Consider the following 24,075-nt stretch of genomic DNA (forward strand, 5'->3'; position numbering starts at 1 on the left):
ATCCAATCGATCGATAGACCTTGTGTATGAAAATTAGGCAAACGGGATGGATTCAATCCCAATCATGGCAACATGCAATTTAATCAAATTGCACCTTTGCAACAGCATTGAATTTCATGATGATGAACACCCTAATTCAACTAGCATGAAAGTTCAGCGTTCTTCAATCAAGCACGGCCTTCCCAAGCAGCCGATAGTCAGAGAGAACTATTCACACCTTGGAGGACATGACGAGTATGACATCTGGAATTTTCATAAACATATTTATGTGACATCGAGAATTTTTTGTGCTCATTGATAATACTTAAGTTATAAAGCTAAGTATTATTTAGTTAGCTTATAATTCGGGTTGAATATATTCACTTGTCTGAGTATATTCATCTTAATTGGATTGTAAATCTTCTGACATCGGAAATTTTATTTTTGTAACATCAGATTCAATTATTGTAGGAATATCCACCATATATTCATTTGTTTGTTCAAATTCACTTCTTGAGTCTAAATATGTTCATTTGTGTGATCAGATATACTTCCTGAATATATTCGTTTGTTTGTTTAGATTCACTTCCTAAGTCTGAATATGTTCATTTGTGTGATTAGATTCACTTCCTGAATACATTCGTTTGTTTGTTCAAATTCACTTCATGAGTCTGATATGTTCATTTGTGTGATCAGATTCACTTCCTAAATATATTTATTTGTTGATTCAAATTCACTTCCTAAATTTGAATATTTTCATTCGTGTGATCCGATTCGGGGGAAGAACAGCAGAAGTACCAAAAGTTGTGTACGGAGCTCACTTTGGTGCCAAAAGTTTCATTTGGATCACTTAAGTGCCAAAAGTTTACGCCGGCGATCACTTAAGTGCCAAATCGGAGAAAAAACGATCACTTAAGTGCCAACGGCGAGAAATTCCAACTAAATTTAATACGTGGCTTTTATATTTAAATTTTAATGACACGTGGTATTTCCACGTGTATAATTCAATTTTTTAAATATTTTTTTATGATTTTTTTCTTTCTTTTCTTTTTTCATTTCTTTCTTATTCTTCTTCTTCTACCATGACCGGTGGTCGGAGGCCAGCCACCGGCCATGGCCGGCCTCGCCGGGGCATCGCCTTCCTCGGGCGAGGCCCGGCGAGGCAGTCGTGGCCTCGGCGAGGGCCGGCCTCGCCGGGGCTCGCCCTGCCCAGGCGAGGGCTGTACGACGGTGAGGGCTAGCGAGGCGGAGCTCGCCATGGCCGGGTGAGCTCGCCCTCGCCGCCGTTGGGCAAAGTCGCCCAGCTTGCCCAGCGGCGGCAAGGGCAGAGCTCACCCAGCCATGGCGAGCTCCGCCCTCGCTAGGCCTCGCCAGTGCCGACGAGGGCGAGCCTCGCCGTCGCACAGCCACGGCGAGGCTCGACCTCGCCAGATCTGGGCGAGGTCGCCCTCGCCGGCCGTTCGCCATGGCCGGGCGAGGTCGCCCTCGCCGGCCGCTCGCCATGGTCGGGCGAGGTCGCCCTCACCGGCCCCTCGCCATGGCCGGGCGAGCTCGATCTCGCCCAGATCTGGCGAGCTGGGCGACGCCGAGCTCACCCAGCGGCGGCAAGGGTAGAGCTCGCCCAGCCATGGCGAGCTCCGCCCTCGCCGGCCGTCGCCATCGCACTACCATGGCGAGGCTGGGCGAGGTCGCCTCGCCTTGCCCGGCGAAGGCGAGCCTCCCCAGTGGACCTCGCCGGCGAGCTTCCCCTTGGCCGGACTGGCCAGGGGGAAGAAGGAAAAGAAAAAAAAAAGAGAAAGGAAAAAAAATTCAAAAAAAAAGAAAAGAAATGCCACATCAGCCTCCGGCGAGCCACATCAGCCTCCGGCGAGCCACATCAGCTTGAGAAATTAATAAAAAAATGTCACGTCGGATTTCCGGCGAAGTGGCACTTAAGTGATCGTTTTTCACAACTTTTGGCACTTAAGTGATCCGATTGAAACTTTTTGGTACCAAAGTGAGCTCCGTACACAACTTTTGGCACTTCTGCTGTTGTTCCCCTGATCCGATTCTCTTCCTAAAAATATCCACTCTCTAAGTAAATTCAATTGCTAGAATACATTCGCTCAATTGCTTATATTCATATGAACATAACCGCTAACTACATCTTCTTAGTATATCCATCTATTGAGTATAATCACATGTTGCTTCTTACTTATTTATTTGATTAATTCATTGCTTTGGCGAATATGCGATGAAGCAAGAATGTGAGTGTATGTATTGAAACGCATCTAAATACTTATTCATCATGAATTGCATGAGAAGAATATGTTTTTCATCACTAGTAAATTAATGGTGACGATACCCCGTGTGTTAGGTTGCCTCATAGGTTGGGATGCCTCGGAGGGTTTATTGGATGCCTTGGAGTCGAGATACCCCATAGGTTGGGATGTCCTGAAGGGTGTACCGGGATGTCTCGGAGTTAAGATTCCTTGTATGGGATGCCCCGGCAGAGTTCGGGAGGAGAAGAGCATTTATATGAGTGAAGCATTATTATGCCACATTATTATTCGGTTGCTTCACGTATCATAATAGGAAAAGTATAATATTTGCTCATGCACTTGACAAACATATTTTCTTGCTATGTATTCATGTTGTTTGTACTAGGTTAAGTGGTAAGACGATTTTTTGACTTAAAACTAGAGATTTCATTTACTGGGCGTGTAGGATGGATCTACCACCGACTTTGCATTTCAGAGTTCCTATGTATTACGCGAGTGTTTACGAAAGTGTGTTTGTATTTGAGTCTGAAGTAGTATATACCAAGTGTAGTTCTACAATGTGAGTTGATGTGGGTTTGATGGATTGGGTTCCCTAGCGATTTGTCGCTTGGTACCTAAACCTTGACGGTGAGTTAATTGGTCCAATGAGGGGATTCTATGGTGATGTTGATGACGATGCAACGGAGGGGGAAGTTATCAACCTATAACGACGATCTTGTCTTTTGTGCAGGCTACCTTTTGAGCATGGGAGTATAGTATAGGAGATAGGTGACCCTAACCCTTCCCATCACTTTGTTATTTGGTATTTTGGTCAAGAGGATGTGTTAAAGATGTAAAAAGTGGATATAATTATAAAGAAACACGTGTTGTACGTGATGTTCTGGGGCATCACACCGAGAGCATGTGTAATTGGTTATACAGGTAGCTGGAGTATCACTTGCATGTGGTTGAGTTCCACTTATATGGACTCAAGTGTAGATCTCCTATTTGTTGGGAGGAGGTTGGCGAGAGGAGATTGACTGGGCCAGAAATGATAAAGATTTCGTCTAATGTCACATGAGTTGTTAGAGAGGGACTTTGGATTGCACAAAGTCGGATCAAAATCTTGTGTAAATAAGCAACTACGACCTTTAGAGTTTCAGCTTAGAGATCTTGTTTTGTAGAAAGTTTCACCAATGAAAGAAGTAGCTTGGAATCAAAGCAATCAACTCGATGCATCAAGATTGCTTCAACTTGGAGTGAGCATTTATCACCCTCTTTTGGCCTTTTAGTGTGTCTTTACTTGTTATAGGTGAAGCCAAATAGTTGAAGTCTATATTCCACATGAATCACGTCGGGCTAGTGATGCGTGCTGGATAGAGTGTGAAAATCACAGTGAATAGAGCGAAGTTCATAAGATTCTAATTTTAAGCCATGATTGAGAAACCAAACTTTTAACACTTGGCCTATATTCTGATCTTCTCAATTAAGGCAGATTATACTCAAGCTAGTATGAATGTTGGAATTTGATTTTGTTGCTTTACTTCCCCCTCGGGCAAATGCAGAGAATTACGTGAAAATTATGCATCCGAAAGTGGTGTCGCGAGTGCTATGTTGCGGATGTTTTGAAAAGCGCACTGCTTTTTTGTTCCTTGTAAGGTTATGTAGGGTAAAGAGGTGCTTCTGAATTTGATTCCTATCCCGAAGTTAATGCTTACAAAATGGTGGCAATTATGATGATGACGCTGAAGTAAATTCGAGGCTAATGCTGTTTTGCCTTGTTGTCCTCTCCAAATATTATATTAATTTTGACTGCTCTTTGACACGTTGCCCCAATCATTGTGCCTTGCGGTGCTGACGTTTCAAGTTCAAACATGGGATTTTCGCTGCTCCCCCGAAACACTAGTGAACTGTGGAAGGAGTGGGAGCTGCGGTTGCTCATACTCCTCAGCTCTTTTCTCCAATTGACCCTTGCGACTCAAGGCAGCAAGAGGAAATCCATCTCTAGTAAGCGGATCCAATTCCTGGTATGGACGTTGTACCTATTGTCTGAGTCCGTTGCAACCGTAACGCTTGGCATCCTCTTGAACCACCTAGCCAACATCCAGGAAACTAAGGGGACATTTGTTCCACAGAGCCAGATCACAGCGTTCTGGGTGTCGTTTCTTCTCTTCCACTTGGGCGGGCCCGACACGATCACCGCATTTGCCTGATCCTCAACTCTGGCGACCTGGCTCACCGGGGAGCGGAACCCCCGCCCGCTGACCGGTCAGCGGGACCACCGTTTCGGGGTGCTGCCCCCGAACCCCCGCATTCCGTGCGCAAGGGTCACATGTCATCGGATTATACTTCGGTTTCCCTAAGCTCACGTGGGCGTGCTCGGTATGAGAAACAAGGGTCTCCGAAAATATTTGCCAACTCCAACAGTTTTTTTACTCTCAGTCGTCGCTATCCGTTCTGGTACTGGTACCGGTAGCGGTGGTATCTCCGTCGTTAAAGAATCCGGATTCATTATTCTGATCTATCTCTTGTTGTCGGTATTGAGCCTTCGTCCAATCATCGACACAAGCGTGAGCCTCCACTGATTCTGGAAATAATCTTGAACGATGTTCGTGTAAAATATTACCGACACTAAATGCTTGTTCGATCGCAACTGTGGAACAAGGGGTTGCAAAAATTTGTTTTGCAATAAGAGAAAGGATTGGGTATTGGCTTGCGTGCCTCTTCCACCAATCCAAAATTAAAAAACCTGTACTACCTTCGAATTCAGTAAATTCAAAGAAAACAGTTAGATAAATCTCTAATTCAGAAATATTTCCTATTACTCCCTTTTGCTTTTTTTGTCTATGTAATAAAAGTTGGTACCCTCTACTAATTTTACCTGTACTCTCACTTTGTGTCTCGGTAGATTGAGAAGATCTAATATCACCTAAATTATATTTAGTATAAAATTCATTATATAATTATATTACTAAGTTTTTAACCTCACTTAGTATGGTTGTAATATTTACCGTATCATAATATAAACATTGATAATACATATGCAAATAATCACTTAAACCATATAATTTGCAACGCGGATAAAAAACACAAGCAACTAAATAAATAATGAGAATTTCGCTATAATAATGTAGCTACTTCATTTTCATTGTTACTATAGTATTTTATAATTCAACATCATTTTCATATTCCTCAAAAACTCCGACAATATTAATACATTCTACTAAAAATAAATGCGTAGTAGGATAATAAATACCGGATAAAGTATAAGTTGCATCATTAAAAACCTTTAAAATATCTAAATATTTTTTGCAAATATCCCACTCTTACGGGTATAAATTAATCTGAGGTATATTATTAGAAATGAATGCACATAATAAATCTTTATATGCAAAAAATTCACTAAGCAAGTGGAAAGTAGAATTCTAACGAGTTGGAACATCTCTTGGAAATCTTTTTGGCTTTTTGTCATTTGCTTTACAAAATCTACCCTATTCTTTCATTTTTTGGGGATGTTTTCATAAAAATTGAATAGCCGTTTTTATTGGTTCAAGAAAAATATCAAGAGTTTTCAAACCATCTTGTACACATAAATTTAAAACATGACAAGCACATCTAACGTGAAAAAATTTTCTGCCAAAAGCGGGTTTACAAATATTTTCTAAATCGGCAATTGAAGCGGTATTTGCCACGGTATTATCAAAACCAATTGAAAAATTTTTGTTAAGCAAATAATATTCTTCTAAAATTTGCCTAATTATTCTATAGATATTATTTGCCGTATGCTTACCATCGAAAACTCTAAATGCAATAACTCTTTTTTTAATATTCCAATCGTCATCTATCCAATGACATGTTATACCCATGTAAGAATGAATTTGCCAATGATCACTCCAAATATCACTACCTATATGCACACATCCATTAAATTGCATAAAAAAGTTTTGTAAATCTTTTTTTCCATTTTTGTAAATATCTTTAACTACTTGTTTAAGTGAATTTCTAGGAACACGTCTTGCTTTAGAGCACATGCTTTTTGTACAAATTGATTAAAACCAAATCTTTCTCCAAAGTTAAATGACAAATGCTCAACGGAAACAAATTTACCTAATTCTTCCTTATAAGTTTTTTCATTAAAACGAAATAAAGGAGAAGTGTTAGGATTGACGTACCCAGAAATTTGTTGTTGCTTGATATCGATTCCCGCTTGGGTTGGATGTTTGCTTCTAAGATGTTGTTTGAATGTTCCATATCCTTGTCCATCTGTATATTTATATATTTTTCCACAATGTTTACAAATTATATCATACCTTTTTTGACCAATATCAAATCTTTCCGTTTTCGTGAAGTGGTTCCAAATGTCAAATGTAAGTTCCCGCTCCGCCTCCTTTGTTGTAGATATTTCGGCATGAGGATGAAGACTTTCTTGCATCGGGACGTGCTTCACATTGGGAAAAATGTTGATTTCATCATCTTGAAAATCTGCATAATCACGAGGATCAAAAGAATGATGGGATTCCGTCATGATATTCTTACCTTTGCCAGTTGGCACTTGACTTCCACTTGCCATTTTTCGAGTGGATTGAGAGAATTGAGCGGATTGATTGGGAGAATTAAGAGAGAATTGCGCGGATTGAGAAAATTGAGAGAATTTAAGAGAATTTGAGAGAATTTAGAGTATTGAGAAAATTTGAGAGAAGAGAATTTGAAAGAATTTGAGAGAATAAGAGAATTTGAAAGAATTTGAGAGAATTTATAAGAAAAAAATGAGAAGAAAATTTAGAAAAAAAAAAGGCTAAATAACCGTTGCAATTTGCAACGGTTATCTTTTTTATTTTTTTTATTTTTTATTTTATTTTTGCCCTTTGCCAAGGCAGCCTACAAAGGCTGCCCTAGCAACGGGCCAGCAGGCTGTAGGTTTTTTGTTTTTTTTTTTTGAACCGGAACTGGGCCCGTAGGCCACGGGCCGGTTCCGATTCCGAACCACGGGCCTATAGGCCACGGGCAGGTTCCGGTTCCGAACCGCAGGCCCGGTTAACGGGCCGGGCATGGGTTTGACTAGGCTAATTTCGGGCCGAAACCGGCTCGTGGCCATGACTAGGCCCAAGGGGTATTGAGATAAAAGGAAAAATTAAGCAACCCTAGGTAGGTTCCCCTAGATATAGCCGTACAGTCAAGCGCTTGTGGATTCCTTCATGTAGCCACCTGTAGCCACACAGTAAAAGAAGAAGCAGGCGTGGCTAGTGTGTTCTTTCCTTAGACGCCGCACAAAGGAAAATCCAAAACACACACAGGCAGCGTTTCGTGTGGGTGCACGATGAGGAAGCTCTAGACACGTTGATGTTGTGCTGTGAGTTTTTACTTTCATTTGAGTTGTTTTTTTATAAATATTTTGGGTTTGGGTTTAATTTAGTTATGAAAAATACTCGAGTATGTAAGCGATTGTAAACTTTGATTATTGGATACTAGCGAATTATTCGGTGTTGGCTCTCCTTATAGATACAGATATTGATACTCAAAACGAATCACGTAAATTTTGGTATCCTTTATCGTTCCTCATTTATTTCTCTGACATTCTCGCATTGACTTAATTTGCAATATCTGAGTTAGCTTCGGCGTTCGGTTAATATACAACAATTACAATAGCCATGAGCAGAGTATTGGCACGACTCTATTTGAAGAGTTATATGGATGCAAGTGTAAATCTCCTATTTATTTTTGTGTGTAAATCTCCTATTTGCTGGGAGGAGGTTGGCAAGAGGAGATTGACTGGGCCAGAATTGATTAAGATTTTTTTCTAATGTCACACAAGTTGTTAGAGAGGGACTTTGGACCGCACAAAGTCAGATCAAAATCTTGTGCAGATAAGCAGCTACGACCTTTAAAGTTTCAGCTTAGAGATCACATTTTCCAAAAAGTTTCACCAATGAATGGAATCGCTTGGAATCAAAGCAATTAACTCGATGCATTAATATTGCTTCAACTTGGAGTGAGCATTTATCAACCTCTTTTGGCCTTTTAGTGTGTCTTTACTTGTTATGGCAAGCCTACCAGGTGAAGTTTATATTCCATATGAATCGCGTCAGGCTGGTGATACGTGTCGGGCAGAGTGTGAAAATCACAATGAATAAAGTGAAGTTCATGAGATTCTAATTTTAAGCAGTGATTGAGAAACCAAATTTTAACACTTAGCCTATAATCTGATCTTCTCAATTAAAGTAGATTATACTCAAGCTAGTACGAATGCTAGAACCTAATTTTATCGCTTTACTTCCCCCTTGGGCAAATGCAGAGAATTGCATGAAAATTGTGCATCCGAAAGTGGTGTCGCGAGTGTTGTGTTGCGGACGTTTTGAAAAGCGCACTGCTTTTGTGTTACTTGTAATGTTATGCAGGGTAAAGATGTGCTTCCAAATTTGATTCTTATCCCGAAGTTAATGCATATAAAATGGTCGCAGTTCTGACGATGATGCTGAGGTAATCTCGAGGCTTATGTTGTTTTGCCTTGTTTTGTCCTCTTCATATATTATTCAAAATTTGACCGCTCTTTGAGACGGCGCCCTGATCGTTGCGCCTTTTGGTGCTGACATTTCGAGTTCAACCATGGGATTTTCGCTGCTCCTCCGAAACACTCGTGAACTGTGGAAGGAGTGGGAGCTGCGGTTGCTCATCCTCCTCAGCTTGTTTCTCCAGTTGACCCTTGCGACTAAAGGCAACAAGAGGAAATCCATCTCCAGTACGTGGATCCAATTCGTGGTCTGGACGATGTACCTATCGGCCGAGTCTGTCGCAACCGTAACGCTCGGCGTCCTCTCGAACCGCCTGGCCAACATCAAGGAAACGAAGGGGACATTTGATCCACAGAGCCAGATCACAGCGTTCTGGGCATCGTTCCTTCTCCTCCACTTGGGCGGGCCCGACACGATCACTGCGTTTGCCCTGGCGGACAACGAGCTATGGTTGAGGCAGTTGGCGCGGCTTTGCGTCCAGGTAGGACTAGCTTGTTACATTTACTATATGGCCTTGTCAGGGTCTACCCTGTCGTTGATAGCAAAGGGTATGATCCTGGTGGGGTTCATCAAATATGCTGAGAAGACATTGTGTTTGTACTGGGCGAGCAAAGATCATCTTCAAGATTCGATGCGTTCGCCTCCCAATTTTGGTCCCATATACCCCAGGAAAATGGAGCAGTACGTTCTGAAGAAAGAGGAGGGTTACCAGGTCAGGTTCGATGAGGTCATAGAGTTTTCAGCGCCGGAGGGTCTCTCAGTGAGCGGTCAAGCCTCCGATGATGAAAAGACTCTGGTCAAAGCCTATAAATTATTCAAGATGTTCAAGCTTGTCTTCATGAGCCTGATCCTCAACTCTGGCGACCTGGTCGCCAGTAACCGCATTTTCATGGACTTGGACATGGATTCGGTGACGGCTTTTACAATCATGGAGATCGAGCTCGGGTTCATGTACGATGTGCTTTACACCAAGGTACAGTTGCTGAACTGTGCTTGGAGCATCATTCGTTGGGCCATTAGTCTCTCGGTGCCCTGTGCAGTGTTGGTATTATTCTCCTTACGGGATAAGAAAGATTACCCCAAAGTTGACATCTGTATAACTTTCTTGCTTGTAAGCGTGACTATACTTTTAGAGGTTTACTCGCTTCTTCTAGCACTTTCATCCGATTGGGTCGACTGCTGGCGGCTTGAGAAATCAAAGAGATCCACAATTTCGTCTGCCATCATTTTTCTCCGGTTCTTCCCGAAAAAAAGATGGAGGAATTCGGTGGCCCAGTTCAGCCTCTTGAGATTTTCTACCAAGAAAGGAAACAGGATCTTCCGCAAGTGCCCGTGGCAAGCCAGGTTAGTCAAGAAGGTGGAGAAGTACTTTTATATCGGTCAAAAAGAGTTCAGGAACAACGTCAAAGAATGGATCTTCAGTCATATGCGGGAAACGGTCAGAGATCTGGAACCGGCCCGCAGATCGAAGAGCTTGTTGGACAGTATTAAGCTGGAGGCGCGCGAGGTACTGAAGAAGTCAAACTGCATGGAGCTATTCTGGAGCGTGGAAGTGGAGTTTGACCAGAGCATCCTCATCTGGCACATCGCCACTGAGCTCTGTTACTACAAGGACCGCGGCAGTAACGAAATCTTGGAAGACATTTTGAGCTTCAAGATGAGTAAGTTGGTCTCCCGGTACATGCTCTATCTTTTAGTTTTCCATCCTTCCTTGTTGCCAACAGGGATAGGGGTGTTCCAATACGAAGACACTTTGGTCGATGCTCAGAAGTACCTCGAAGACAAGCAAGCGGTGTTGTCAAAGAAGGAAGGCCGCATCTTATCGGTCATCAAGTGGGCGAAGAGATTATTCGAGAAAGAGGCACATCGCCACACTGATGGTTACGGCTGCAACAAAGAGCACAAGTCTCGAGAGTCGCTAGATCTGTGCAAAGTCTGCCATCTTCTGTTCAAAGTGAGTACTCATCGTGACCTCCCCGCGTGGAAGATGCGCGGAGAGAAAAGCATGTCGGTGCTGTTTGACGCATGCTATCTCGCGTCCCAGTTGACTGAAGTCCCCAGGAAATGGGACGTGATCGGCAAGGTCTGGGCGATAATACTGATGTCGGCGGCTTACCAAAGCAAAGGCTACGAACATTGCGAGAGCTTGAGCAGAGGAGGAGAGCTTCTCAGCCATGTTTGGCTTCTCATGGCGCATTTCGGCATAGCTCTGCCAGAACAAACTCCCGGAGCAAAACGCATCACCAAACTGATCATGAACTAGAAGTTCCGGTGGAATGTGTCGTTTGGTTAACCTAATGTTATTTGGGTAATATTAATAAGTTAAGCTCGTCATCTTGAGATGGTGAGGGACTTATTTCGATATTTTGTTGTACTTGGAGTTGTCAGGAAATAATGAAACTGTGTATCAGTCATTTACCAGAGGTATTTCACTGAAGCCAGTCAAATTGGGACGGAAAATTTGAGTCCCTCAAAGTGATTAGTAACTTGAGACCTATCGCAATTAGCCACTCCTCCACGTGGTTAGTAACTTTACATATGGTGATTTGGTTAGTAAATCCTTACCTCAATCAATTTTCAACCGATTTGTAAGTTCTTAATTTTAGAAAAGTAAGTATGTGTCTATTAGCGAGAATGAGACTAGTAATTTGTTTAGAGTGATTCATAAGTTTCAATAGTGGCTGGCTTGTGCATGTGGTTAATAACTTTTTACTGGGCCGATTTTTGCCTATTTATAACTTCTAGTTGCGATTCTTTCTCCCAATATTTAAAGTGAAAAAATTTAAATATAGGAAAATTATCTATAAATTGCAACCTAATTCTTGGAGATGCTAGAATCAAGGGATTGACAACTCTTGTAATAGAACGATCTCTTTATTTATTATTTTTTATTGTTGTATTGTTTTCTTGCAAAATGTAACATTTATAATATCTTTATATCTCAACAATTGTACATTGAGATCAAGAATTAAACACCTTTGTTTTTTTATTCACGTGCTTAAAAGAATGTACAGAGACAGGTAGCTAGAATTCATTATCAAGAAAGTTGAATATCACGCACTTATCCAACACTTCACTTTCTCCTTGTGGCCACAGTAATTTGAAGTCCTTATCCTTAGCAACTTCTCAGCCTGCATAAAGAGAGATGGTTTGGAAAAAGGAGAAGAGAAAAATCAGTTTGCAATTGTCTCCCCTAATGGTGCCGCCGGTGATTGAGGTTCAGGTCGAGAACTTCGTCTTCGATAGCCCATTTGTAATATATGGGCCATAAACTAGTCCATTAGACAGGAACTAAGAGGAAAGAAGAAGCAGTAAGCGGCGGATTAAACAGGAACTAAGAGGCGATCGTGGAGATGAGAGGAAAAGGGGAAAAGAGGGAGCGAAGAAAATTTCCGCACGTTCACAATCCGGACGTCCTGACAAGTTGAATCAATTACGAATCGCAACACCTGGTGAGTAATCAAGCCGATTGTTCGTTTAATTGGAGTAATTTTCGGATTAAGGGCACGAGTTCGAAGTGACGTCGATTTTGAACTACGCGGTTCGATTGAGGAGTTATTAGGCTATGATTTTTGTGGAAATGATAATTTAAGACATTGCGGAGCCGTGGGGTTCGACGAAAATCGATTCCGAAGTACAGGTTGATTGGAACGAAATTCTGAAGTTCGCGTGTGAGTTACGCGTAATGGATGATACGCGTAAGGAAAAAGATGAACGTTTACTTTAAACGAGGTTACTCGTTAGAATGTAGAAGTCGTTTTATCGATGATTAAACATGGTTTAGTCGAGTCATTTGTTAGAGTTGTGTATTACTCGGTTTTGAATACCATTTTTCAATTAATTGATAGGAATGAGAGTGCGTTGATTCGAGTAACCACCGTAAGTTGGTTTTCGGCTTTTTTCAGGTGAGTGGTACTATTTCTTCTATGAATTTACAAACTCATATCTTGAAAATGATAGAGTTTTAATATAGTATGAGTTATTAAGAGCATGTTTCTTGCATAAACTGGATCGAACTTTTACTATCTTTTTAGTTGAATGAAAAGGCATTGGAAAGTCTTATGAAGTAGTTTGAAATGATCATTTGTGAATACTTTGGTTAAATGTTTTGCGAAGGGAATTGCCAAAAGTTGTACGTATTTGTCTGCGAAATGTTTTACAAAATCCATTCTAATTGATAAATAGAATTGTGAAAGGTTATATGATTCGGTTTGTAAAACCGTTTTATGAAATGGCTTTCTGGTGTTGATTGTGGATTGTTGGAGAAAGATGTTGGTTGATATTGCTCACATCGTTATGATGAGAACCCATTGGGGGGGGAGTATGCATAATGTTACGTCCTTTTGGGTTGAACCGCCAGCTGATATAGGGGGTAGACCAAGCCAAGGGGGGTAAACTTGGTCGCCTTCGTCTCAGCATTAAGTGTGACCGTAGTTTGATGATGAGCATTAAATTAGTTGATGGAGTAGATCATCGACGTGTAATTTGATGAGATTAGTCAATGGACTAGACCATTGATGGTTGTTTGTTATTGTTGAATAAGTTTTGTTGACTAATCTTGTACATATAAAGTTTTGTGTGAAAATTATCATACATTTTCGATATTTTACGTATATCGCATATTGAATTTGAACTGATGAGATTGATATCATTTTATAACGATGTATAGTGATTGTTCGATCTGTTTGGAAGAAATATACTACTCACTAGGCCGTGGTAGCTCATTCCTTTCATCTTTCGTGTTTTTTAGGTTCCTCGGTCAGTAGCCGATAGTTCGAGAGCGCTTTTAATGGGAACATTTGGGAGTTGATTTTTGGGTATGGTTTGAGGCTGCGTCCTTCGAGAGGAAGGACGGCCATGTCACTACCCCTATTTCCGTAGGATACGGGGTGTGACACCATTATGCTGATCCTCCATTGACCACCAGATCATGGCTGTCGATGAATTCGGCCTCTTCAGAAGCAAGAAACACCATGGCATCAGCCACATGCTTCGCTTTTAGCACTCCTTTCAGGCTTGAACTAGACTCAAACATCCTCTCACTGGTCTGGGTGAGACACAGTTCACTCATATGCCATATGCTCCAAGTTGCTTGATCGCCGACCTCACCAAACCCAGCACCGTATGCTTAGACTTTATATACTCCATGTGATTCCGGTATCCGTTGCTGGCCAAGATGCTTGCCGTGCAAATTATGCTTCCTTTTATGCCCCCCGCCACCATGGCGTGTGCCCCCGTGCTTGACACAGGCGGCCATTCCCCGAACATTGACAGCAAAAAGGCTTTCAAAAGCAGGTATGTCAAACTCGAGAATGTCATGTTTGATGTTATTCATTATGCCTGCGTTGCTGAACAAGATGTCTAGGCGACCGTTTGACTGAAGAGTCTGTGACATCGCAATGGATGTAGGTGCACCGATGGGATCCTATGGATGTCGTGAGGTCTTGGCTCTTTTCGTCTTGGACATCGGCAATCATGATATACAAGGCCGTAATTCGCCAACCGTCAGGCTGTTCACTCACTGATGCCACTTGTGCCTCCGGTTATGATAGCTACCTTGCCGTCAAGTTTGTTTGTGGCGTGGCTTGTCATTTCTGCAGGCAGAGAATGCAAAACTAAAAACAGAAATGGCCTATGAAGTTGTGCCGAGTGAGGTGCAGAGCCACTTCATATATAGAACTTGAGGACAAGTATGTTTACATTGAATATTCGATGTTGACTTTCTGTTGAATGCGTGTTACATTGCTCTAATTAGGACGGATGAAATTCGCAACTAATGGGTTTTGGTGTGAGGATGGGGCGAATTTCCTCTCCTCACGTGGGCCTAGATGGATGTAAGTATGGTCGGCCCCATCTCGCCGGACACTGCCACCACCTACGATCATATCCTCAAAATGTGGAAATTCATATGCTTAAGTTGATTTCTTTATATGCGTTGTATAATTTTGGTATTTTAAAGTTTTTTATTTTCTCCATAGATACCAATATTAATAATGCATACTTTCAATTGTTTAGTCATTTTTCCTCATTTGTTAACCAATGAAAATTTTCCAAATTAAACCTTTTCGGTGGACTCTTTTATTCTTTCTTCTTCTTTTCTTAGACTAGTATTTCTGTTATTTTGGCTTGTGAGAGTAGGGTACATAAACATACACCACGTGATACATGGAGCGGGGACGGGGTATCTCCAGGTGAATTTAATTAATAATGCATCGAGTCTTTATAATTATATATAGGGTTAATACAGTTTTTTTTTTGGTCAAGATAGGGTTAATACAGTTAAAAAATCCCAAATTGATACACCTGTGACAAATTTACCCAAAACTAATTTTTTGACCTCCAAAAACTCCAAAATGGTACACCTATGATAAATTTACCTTTCATTAGTTTCCGTTAAATTTTACTATCAAATTGCTGAGTTAAATGTCACGTGGTAGTTAACATATGTACTAGTTTCGAAGTTTTACCCTTCGTTTGTTACAGGTGTATTAGTTTGTGATTTTTTTTATTAATCCAATTTAATGGATAGTAAATTTGTCACAAATGTACCAGTTTAGGGTTTTGTTGATCAAAAAATTAGTTTGAGATAAATTTGTAATAGTTATACCAGTTTGAGGCTTTTTGTGGTCAAAAAATGAGTTTGTGGTAAATTTGTCACAGGCATACCAATTTGAGGTTTTTTACGGTATTAACCTTTATATATATGCACACAAAGTATTAGTTCAAAACCATGTGGATATTTTGATGGGTGTGCAAATTTTAGTTTTAATCATTATTTCCTACACATTCGTCTTCTCGCCGACGGCGGAACTTCCTGGCTCCAACAACACCTTGTCTCTCGGCAGGGCAAATCCCATATATTTTTGGTGCTTCAATTATATTTTCTGAGTTTTAATTTTATTGGCAGTATACAAGAGAGTCAATATTCACGAGTGATGTTATCATATGGTAATAGTAAGATTTATGCGCATTTCTCTTCTTCTTTTTTTGTCAAAAAATGATATATATATAAAAACTGGATGTCCATAGTTCCAAGGAGATATTTCGCTAATTCATTAACAAACCTAGCACCATGATATGGGAACTTTCAAAATGGTTATATGTCATCAATTGAAAGGTTGAGAGAACAAGATGACTTTCACCAATGAGGTATTGTCCACTTTAGCCCGTCTCATACCAAGCTTAATGGATTTGTCCTTTCGCATACATGTGGGAACCTCTTTAAGAAATCTCCGTAGTCCTCCCATCTGAGTAAGTCTAACTTTGGAGTTCCAAAGCTAAGTATTGCCATTACGACAAAAGGCACCTCATTGAGTTAATTTTAGTTTTCATATATATCTCAGAATCCCTCTTCCCCTGTTCGGTAAACAGTTCGATTCATTTTTGTCCCCTTCGCCATCCTAAAAAGCCTACTAGGGCCTTTGGCCCGAGTGATCACTCTCCGCGCTCGTCGGACTGGGTTGTTACAACTTCAGAGCTATCACCACCTTCATAGCAAAAGATGCCTGCCAGAGCTAGACTTTCACTTGGTTGATGGCACACAAAGGAGGCCAAGAAAGGGCCATCATCGTTTGTCCTGTCCAGGGGATTAGGCCAAAGAAAGGACCATCTTCATGTTTATAGGACCACAGATGATACGTGAACACGAGGATAATGTTCTTCATTTTAAGTGCGGCCGCTCGAGTCTGTTTAGGTGATCATGGGCGAGCATGAGCTCAGATCACTGCATAAAGCTTGACCCTTCAAGCAATTGTCAAAGCTTATGATGCTGGTAGAACCTGAAATCCTAATGCTGAGTACTATATCATCTTCCCGGTCATTAGGAAACAGAGAAGACCTTAAACCAAGAGTGGAATGCATCAACCTGATTCGAATGGAGAAATCTCTAGAGTACAGACCCATCATAAAACAAAGAAATCATCACCAGAAAAATACTGCACTAGGCTTGTAATATCGAAATTGAATATGGATAGTCAAATGTCTCCAAAACTCGTACGCTTGTTTACATGCATTGTGCATATGGTAGAAACCAAAGAGCTCATTGTCCTTGGATGTCCAACAGGAAGAACTAAAGATATATTTTCTTGAGATGCAACAGCCAATTTTGCTGCAACCTGCTTAGGAAGATTCTCTCCCAACAATTGGCAGCAGACATAAATTGCCAGATTACAAGTCTCGTTCTATGTTTTCTAACAATATCATATCGCAGAAAGCAAATTCCTTCTCCATCCACTGGTCGAACCAGATATAAAATACTTTGAGCAAAAAAAAAAAAAACCCGGATATAAAATACACAAGATCTGCACCATACCTAAAGATATTGTTGGGCAAATATCAAGCAATCAAGAAGAACAATGAAGTCAGACTTTTAGGCGCAATAACACTTTTTTTAAGGAATCATTTGCCCCACAACGTTGTTAATGGTTACTGGCAAAAATCCTCCAGGATACAACAAAATCTCGATGAGAATACCAGATAGCAATTCTAGTAATTCTCCAGAATCTCTCAAAAGAAACAATTGAAAACAATGGTTGGATATCTTTTGGAAGAAATGAAAATGGTAGTTCTACATCATGAACAAAAACGCTGAAAAATTATATATGTTGAACAAACACAACCTTTATGTCTAAACAAACACAGAAGCGCTCAATAACCGTTAGGCAGAAAAAAAATTTGAAATTAAATAATAATAAAAATAATCATAACTCTTTTATGAACTGTTACGTTGTTTCAATAGGACACAAAGGTCATTTTTTTTATAAATATAATTTCGAATTTTGATAAATAAAAAATAATGATCGTTAATTAGTATCAAATCTTGTCCACGTGCGCACTCATATCTTTTCGATGTGGGACAAGGCACCTCTACCAACAATCCCCCAAACAAAAATACAAAAATATATTTTTTAAAATTACAGTCAAATTTTCCATGATATTAATATACATACATAAATGTATCTTTCAAGTTAAACATTTATTTAGTGCAAGTATCTCAGACTTCTATAAAAGTTTCAAGTAGTTATGCTTTAAACTTGCCACTTTAATAATGGAATCGGATATACCGCATATATACTAACCTTTTGTTTCAAAAGAAGATCATAATTTACTTAGCACTATTATGGCCTTATGCTTGTAATTGTTTCATGAGTTCTCTAGAAAACAACATTAACTTCCGTAAGAAGTAGCACCACTTCTAAGCTCATATAAGTGAAGTATCTAGCATGTGTTTCTGTTACTAATAACACTTTGTAATATACTTCATTAAGATTTAATTCAGCCTACAAAACATAACAGACGATACTGATTTGTCGTGTTTGGGCTAATGTCAGTGTCAAACAATCACTTTCAGTAACTTGTTTTTACCCATTAAATAGTATAACTAGTGATTTACTAGTATTAGGTCGAGTTACCATCACTAACGATTTTAGTAAAGGGGTTTCAGCCCCATTTCTTTTGAGGTCATCTTTACCACGTCTCTTGGTAAAGCCTTTGCAAAAGGATCACCCAGATTATTGCATGACCTCACGTAGACAATTGTTATGGTATCATCTTGAATTAATTATCTTACATACTCATGTCTTAGACTAATATGTCTAGACTTGCCATTATAATTGCTATTATAAGCTCTTGCCAAAGTAGCCTGATTGTCACATTGAACAGAAATAGGAAGCATAGGACTAGGCCATAATTTGAAGTCCACCAATAAATTTCTAATCCATTTAGCTTCTTTCCCTGTTGCTGCTAAATCAATGAATTCATATTTCATAGTTGAGTGAGTCATACCTGTTTATTTCTTGCTTGCCCAAGAAACATCACATCCACCTAATGTGCAAATCCATCTAGAAGTGGAATATTTATCACCCACACTTATAATCCAACTAGCATTGGTGTATCTTTCTAATACCGCCAGATAATTATTATAGAACAATCCCAAATTTTTAGTTTAGTTAAGATAACAAAAAAAATCATGGTAATAGCTTTCCAATGTTTTATACTTAGATTACTAGTATATCTACTCAACTTACACATGGAAAAAGCAATATCAGGTCTAAAAACAATGCATTGCATACATTAAAGATCCTATAGCACTCACATATTTAAGTTGTGCTACTGCTCTACCAGTATTATGATTTAATTTACGCTCCATTCGTTTCGCGAAAAATGTTACCTTTTCGAAAAATGTTTTCCAAGAAGCCATTTTCCTAGAAAATGACACAATTTTCTGGTGTTCGGTTGAAATTTGAAAAAGTTTTGGAAAATATTTTCCGTTGTTCCATATGGAAAATATTTTCCTTCATGAATTATTTTTAATAATTTTTTATTTTGTATTTTAATATTTCTTTTCTTTTCTTTTTTTCTCCTTTTTATTTCCCTTTCTTTCTTCCTCTGCCGGTCGCCGGCCACAAGCGAGGCTCGGCCTAGCTCACCCAAGGCCGGCGAGGCTCATCATGGCCAGCGACTGGCCTCGGGCGAGCGAAGCCTTGCCTCGCCTTGCTGAGCTGGTCTCGAGCTTGATCGAGCATTGCCGAATCTGGCGAGGCGAGGCGAAGCGAGGCCTCGCTCGCTTGAGGCTAACGAGGCTCGCTGTTGTTGGCGATCGGCCTCGGGTGAGCGAGTCTGAGCCTCGCCTCGCCATGCCAGATCTGGTAAGGCTCGGCCTCACCTCGCCAGTCTCGAGCTCCACCGAGCATCACCAGATCTGGCGAGGCGAGGCTCGATCTCGCTCGAGCTCGCCGACCATGGGACAAGAGGATGCGCAAGGCAGTAGCGGAAGAGGAGCAGATGAAGTGCGAGGCAGTAGCAGCTCTGGTGATGAAAACCCTACTTTGCTTAGAACGATGGGAAAAGGAGAGAGAGGAGGAGAGGGCGTGAGGGTGAGAAGAGAGGGCGTGAGACAAGGGAAAATGATTTCCTTTCCTCCGGATCCGGAAATCATTTTCCTCAATTTTCAAAGGAAGTTTTTCATTGACCGGAAAATATTTTCCATTGACCACTCATTTTCCGCCCCTTGAACACCGAAAATTATGGAAAATGTTTTCCGGGAAAACATTTTCCATGAAACGAACAAAGCCTTAATACTGGAATCAAATGGAGTACTCGTATCTTTGAAATCAAGATGTTCAAATTTATTCAGCATTTTTTCAATATAATCACATTGGCTCAAAGAATAACGCCCACTACGGTTTTTAACTTTAATACCTAAGATAGTATCCACTTCACCCAAATCTTTCATTTTGAAATGGAAGTTAGATATTTTTAGTCTCGATGACTCCAATCATATTGGTTCTATCATATGCAACCTTTCCATCGCATTGCTGCAAGAATGTTTCCATAACTCAACCCCATGACCTTCTCGGTCACTAGTGGTAACCTTTCTGTCTATAAAATGGAGTCATGCTCAAATAACTCAGGAAATTAACCCAAAGAAACCCATTTCAATTAGTAGGAGCAAGTCTCCCCATCACTTGAGGGTTATCACATCAAGTCAATCTAACAAAGGCTAATCCAATAGTTCTGATTTCATTGTGATGCCTTATGAACATACAAAAAGGTTATTTACAAATAATCTCCACCTAGTTTAACTTTTCCATTTTGCTTAAGGAAGAATTAGTCTAGCACCCACATAAAAGTGAAGCAATGCTCTGAAAAAGAACATTACTAACACAAACTCGAATAGAGCCAATTCGATTCCAATCTAAAACATGCTATCTCGTTCCTATTCTCATTAAAACGTAGTGTGACCGTTAGAGATGTTGTTATCTTCTAGAGATATTATTATCCTCCTAGATTGATTCTAATTGATTGTATTTGATATTGTAATATTTTATTACTTTAGATAGTTATCTAGAACAGCCTATAAAGAGGCTTATGTATAATCAGTAATATGTATAGAGAAATATACAGAAATTCCCCAATTCACTTTTCCGCTTATTCTTAACTTGGTATCAGAGCTACTGCTGTATGAGGAAGTGGTGATTGAGTTATACTGTGTTATAGCAACGTACCACAGCCGCGCTGGTATCCATTCATCACTGAACCGCCACCCTTGATTGCTGTTCAACTAATTTTGTTGCTTATTTTGAAAAACAAACACCATCATCAAACTAGCTGTGCTCAGACAAGTCGGACCCTGAAAATTCGTCACCAACAAACTCCAGTGGCCGCCGCATGCACCACCACGCACCGCCGCACCACGGACCCACCGACGCCGTCGTCCATAAGTGCCTTATTCAAAGTCATTAGTTGGATATTGTCAACAACCGCCACCATAAATAGGTTCCTCATCCTCTAGCGAGTCCAACCCAGCAAACCATGTCGCCGAAAACCTCTACACGTGCCCTCACGTGCCACTCAAAGCGTCTACGCGTAAGATGCCAACGTGCCGCACATGTGATCATCACTGTTGGGAAAATATCAACGTGAATCGGGAAGAACAATAAAGTCAGACTTTGAGGCATGATATCACTTTCTTTAAGGAATAATTTGCCCCACAACATTGCTAATGGCTACTGGCAAAAATCCTCCAGGATACAACAAAGTCTCAATGAGAATACCAGATAGCAATTATGGTATTTCTCCAAGGTCTCTCAAGGAAAATAATTAGAAAAGATGGCTGTACTTCTCTTGGAAGAAATGAGAAATTGTTCTTCTTAATGAACAAAAATGTTGAAATATTTATACGTTGAACAAACACAATCTTTCGAATGTGAAGAAGTTATGTTCGAACATACACAACCTTTCAAAGGTTGTAAGAGAGCCTAATTACCATTAGATAGAAAATAAAAATTCGAAATTAAATTATTAAAAAAATAACAGCCACGCTATTGTGAACAGTCACACTGTTTCAATATAACAAAACAGTTATTTTATAATAATAAATTCGAAATTTAATAAATAAATTAAAAAATGATAGTTGATTAGTGCCAAATCTCGTCCACGTGCGCACTCACATCCTTTCGATGCGGGACAAGGCACCTCGTTGTTTGTAAAACAAAATTGAAATAAAACGTTAAAAATATACAACCAAAATTTCCGTGAGATTAATATACATACATAAAGGTCTCTTTCGAGTTAAACCTTTACTTAGTGCAAGTATCTCAAAACTCTATCAAAGTGACAAGTAGCTTGGCTTTAAACTTGTTCTTTTAAATAATAGAATCGGACATACCACACATATAATAACCTCTTGTTTCAGCGAGAAGTTCTATATTACTCAGCACTATTATGGCCCTGTGCTTGTACCTGTTTCATGAGCTCTCTAGAAAGCAACCCTAACTTTCGTAAGAAGCGACACCACTTCTAAGCTCATATAGGTGAAGTATCTACCATATGTTTGTGTTACTATTAACACATTTGAACCATACTTCATTAAGAATTTACTCCAACCTATAAACGTAATAGACAATACTGACTTCTCATGTTCGGGTTCATGTCAGTATCAAACAATTACTTCAGTAACTTGTTTTTACCCATTAAACCATATGACTAGTGATGTTCTAGAAAAAGGTCGAGTTACTATTACTGGTGATTTTAATTAAAGGGTTTCAACCCCGTTTCTTGTGAGGTCATATTTACCATGTTTCTTGGTAAAGCCTTTGTCAAGGAATCAGCTAGATTATTGCTTGACCTCACGTAGACAATTGTTACGGTACCATCTTTAATCAATTGTCTCACATACCCGTGTCTTAGACTAATATATGTAGACTTATCATTATAAGTGCTATTATAAGCTCTTGCCAAAATAGCCTAACTATCACAATGGATAGAAATATGAGGCATAGGACTAGGTCATAATTTGATATCCAACAACAAATTCTTAATCCATTCAGCCTCTTTCTCAGTTGCTGCTAAAGTAATGATTCAAATTCCATAGTTGAATGAGTTATACACATTTGTTTCTTGCTCGCCCGAGAAACAGCACAGCCATCAAATGTGAAAATCCATCTAATAGTGGATTGTTTATCACTCACACTTGTAATCCAATTAGTATCGGTGTATCCTCCTAATACAACCGAATATTTATTATAGAACAGTCCTAAATTTTAGTTCTCTATAACAACAAAAAATTCGGGTAATAGATTTCCAATGTTCTATACTTGGATGACAAATATATGTACTCAACTTACACACGGAATAAGCAATATCAGGTCTAATACAATGCATCACATACATTAAAAACCTTATAGCACTCACATTAAAGACTTTCTATCAGGAATCAAATGGAGTACTCATTTCTTTGAAACCAAGATGTTCAAATTTATTCAACATTTTTTCAATGTAATCACATTGGCTCAAAGAATAACCCCCGCTATGTTTTTAACTTTAATACCCAAGATAGTATCCACTTCACCAAAATCTTTCACTTTAAAAATGAAAGTCAGATACTTGTTAATCTCAATGACTCCAGTCATATTGGTTCCAAATATAAGCATATCGTTAATGTATAAGCACACTAAAATATCATGAAAAGAAGAAAAGTAACTTGCACATGCATTCCTTCTATTCCAAGGCCTTAGTGTCCTTTGAATCAATAGTGCTAAAAACATTTTGAAAAGGTTAGCAGAATAGAATCAGATGTCTTGTTGATGAAAAGTTGATGAAAGTCATGCACACATGTCTTGGAAGCTCGGCACAACTATAGTTTGCTGCACCAGGAGACTTCCAGAGACAGTAAGCCACCATAAGTACCTCTTACAGGATGAAGAGTCTCATATGACAAATGCTAACATCAAATATAGCCAAATGACCACCTGTAGCATAAGCTGGGCAGTCTTAGGCACAAGATCAGCTAGACATCATCATCATGGCCCTCCAAATGACCAAACGGCTAAATGAATAAATAAGCCAAATGGATTTTCTATCTTTTCATGAAGCATAGTGAAACGAATTTATGGCTAACCTTGTTTCTTTATGGTATTAAATTTCTGAGAGACTCAAAAACAAGCTAACCTTCTTTCACAATCCAAGCGTGATTACATGCATTCAAGACTCCAACAAAGGTGATCGCATCTGGTTGTAACCCTGCTTCCTTCATCTTATTTAACAGCACAAAGGCATCTCTTCCCGGTCATGTCACGCATAGCTAGACACCATAGAGAGAATAAAACCTTATCATAGCGTTCTGTACGAACACTTCCTGATCCAATAGGTCACAGACAATTCAAAACTGCTTGCCTTGTAGTTTGTATTGGATAGTATGTCGATCATCGCGTTATAAGGCTGAGGCTCGTGTTCATAATATTCCTGGTGCCCCGCCCACGTGAAGAACCGAAAGGCGATCTTCTCCCCATATCAAAACCTTATCGACATCGCTATCGAAACCGTCGTCCTCGACGCCACAACCATCT

At 39.9% G+C, this 24,075-nt stretch overlaps 1 protein-coding gene and 1 pseudogene across 2 annotated transcripts; one reads left to right on the plus strand and one right to left on the minus strand.

Moving 5' to 3' along the window:
* The first annotated feature begins 3,891 nt into the window (after positions 1-3,891).
* LOC115672178 (uncharacterized) lies at positions 3,892-11,142 on the plus strand. 2 transcript variants are annotated; one of them, XM_030593953.2, is made up of 2 exons: positions 3,892-3,969; positions 8,816-11,142. In XM_030593953.2, the coding sequence occupies exons 1-2, from the start codon at positions 3,941-3,943 to the stop codon at positions 10,989-10,991; spliced, it is 2,205 nt and encodes a 734-aa protein (XP_030449813.2). In that variant the 5' UTR covers positions 3,892-3,940; the 3' UTR covers positions 10,992-11,142. The 2 variants fall into 2 exon arrangements, with proteins under 2 accessions (XP_030449813.2, XP_056172246.1); XM_056316271.1 differs by lacking the exon at positions 3,892-3,969 and adding an exon at positions 8,437-8,696.
* Positions 11,143-13,614: 2,472 nt separating this feature from the next.
* Positions 13,615-14,320, minus strand: LOC115672218 ((+)-cis,trans-nepetalactol synthase NEPS2-like; annotated as a pseudogene).
* Positions 14,321-24,075: the final 9,755 nt, after the last annotated feature.

The sequence above is a fragment of the Syzygium oleosum genome, unplaced genomic scaffold, assembly GCF_021117445.2.
Source record: "Syzygium oleosum isolate NSW1041296 unplaced genomic scaffold, Sole_v2.1 Sole_v2.12, whole genome shotgun sequence".
Taxonomy (NCBI): domain Eukaryota; kingdom Viridiplantae; phylum Streptophyta; class Magnoliopsida; order Myrtales; family Myrtaceae; genus Syzygium; species Syzygium oleosum.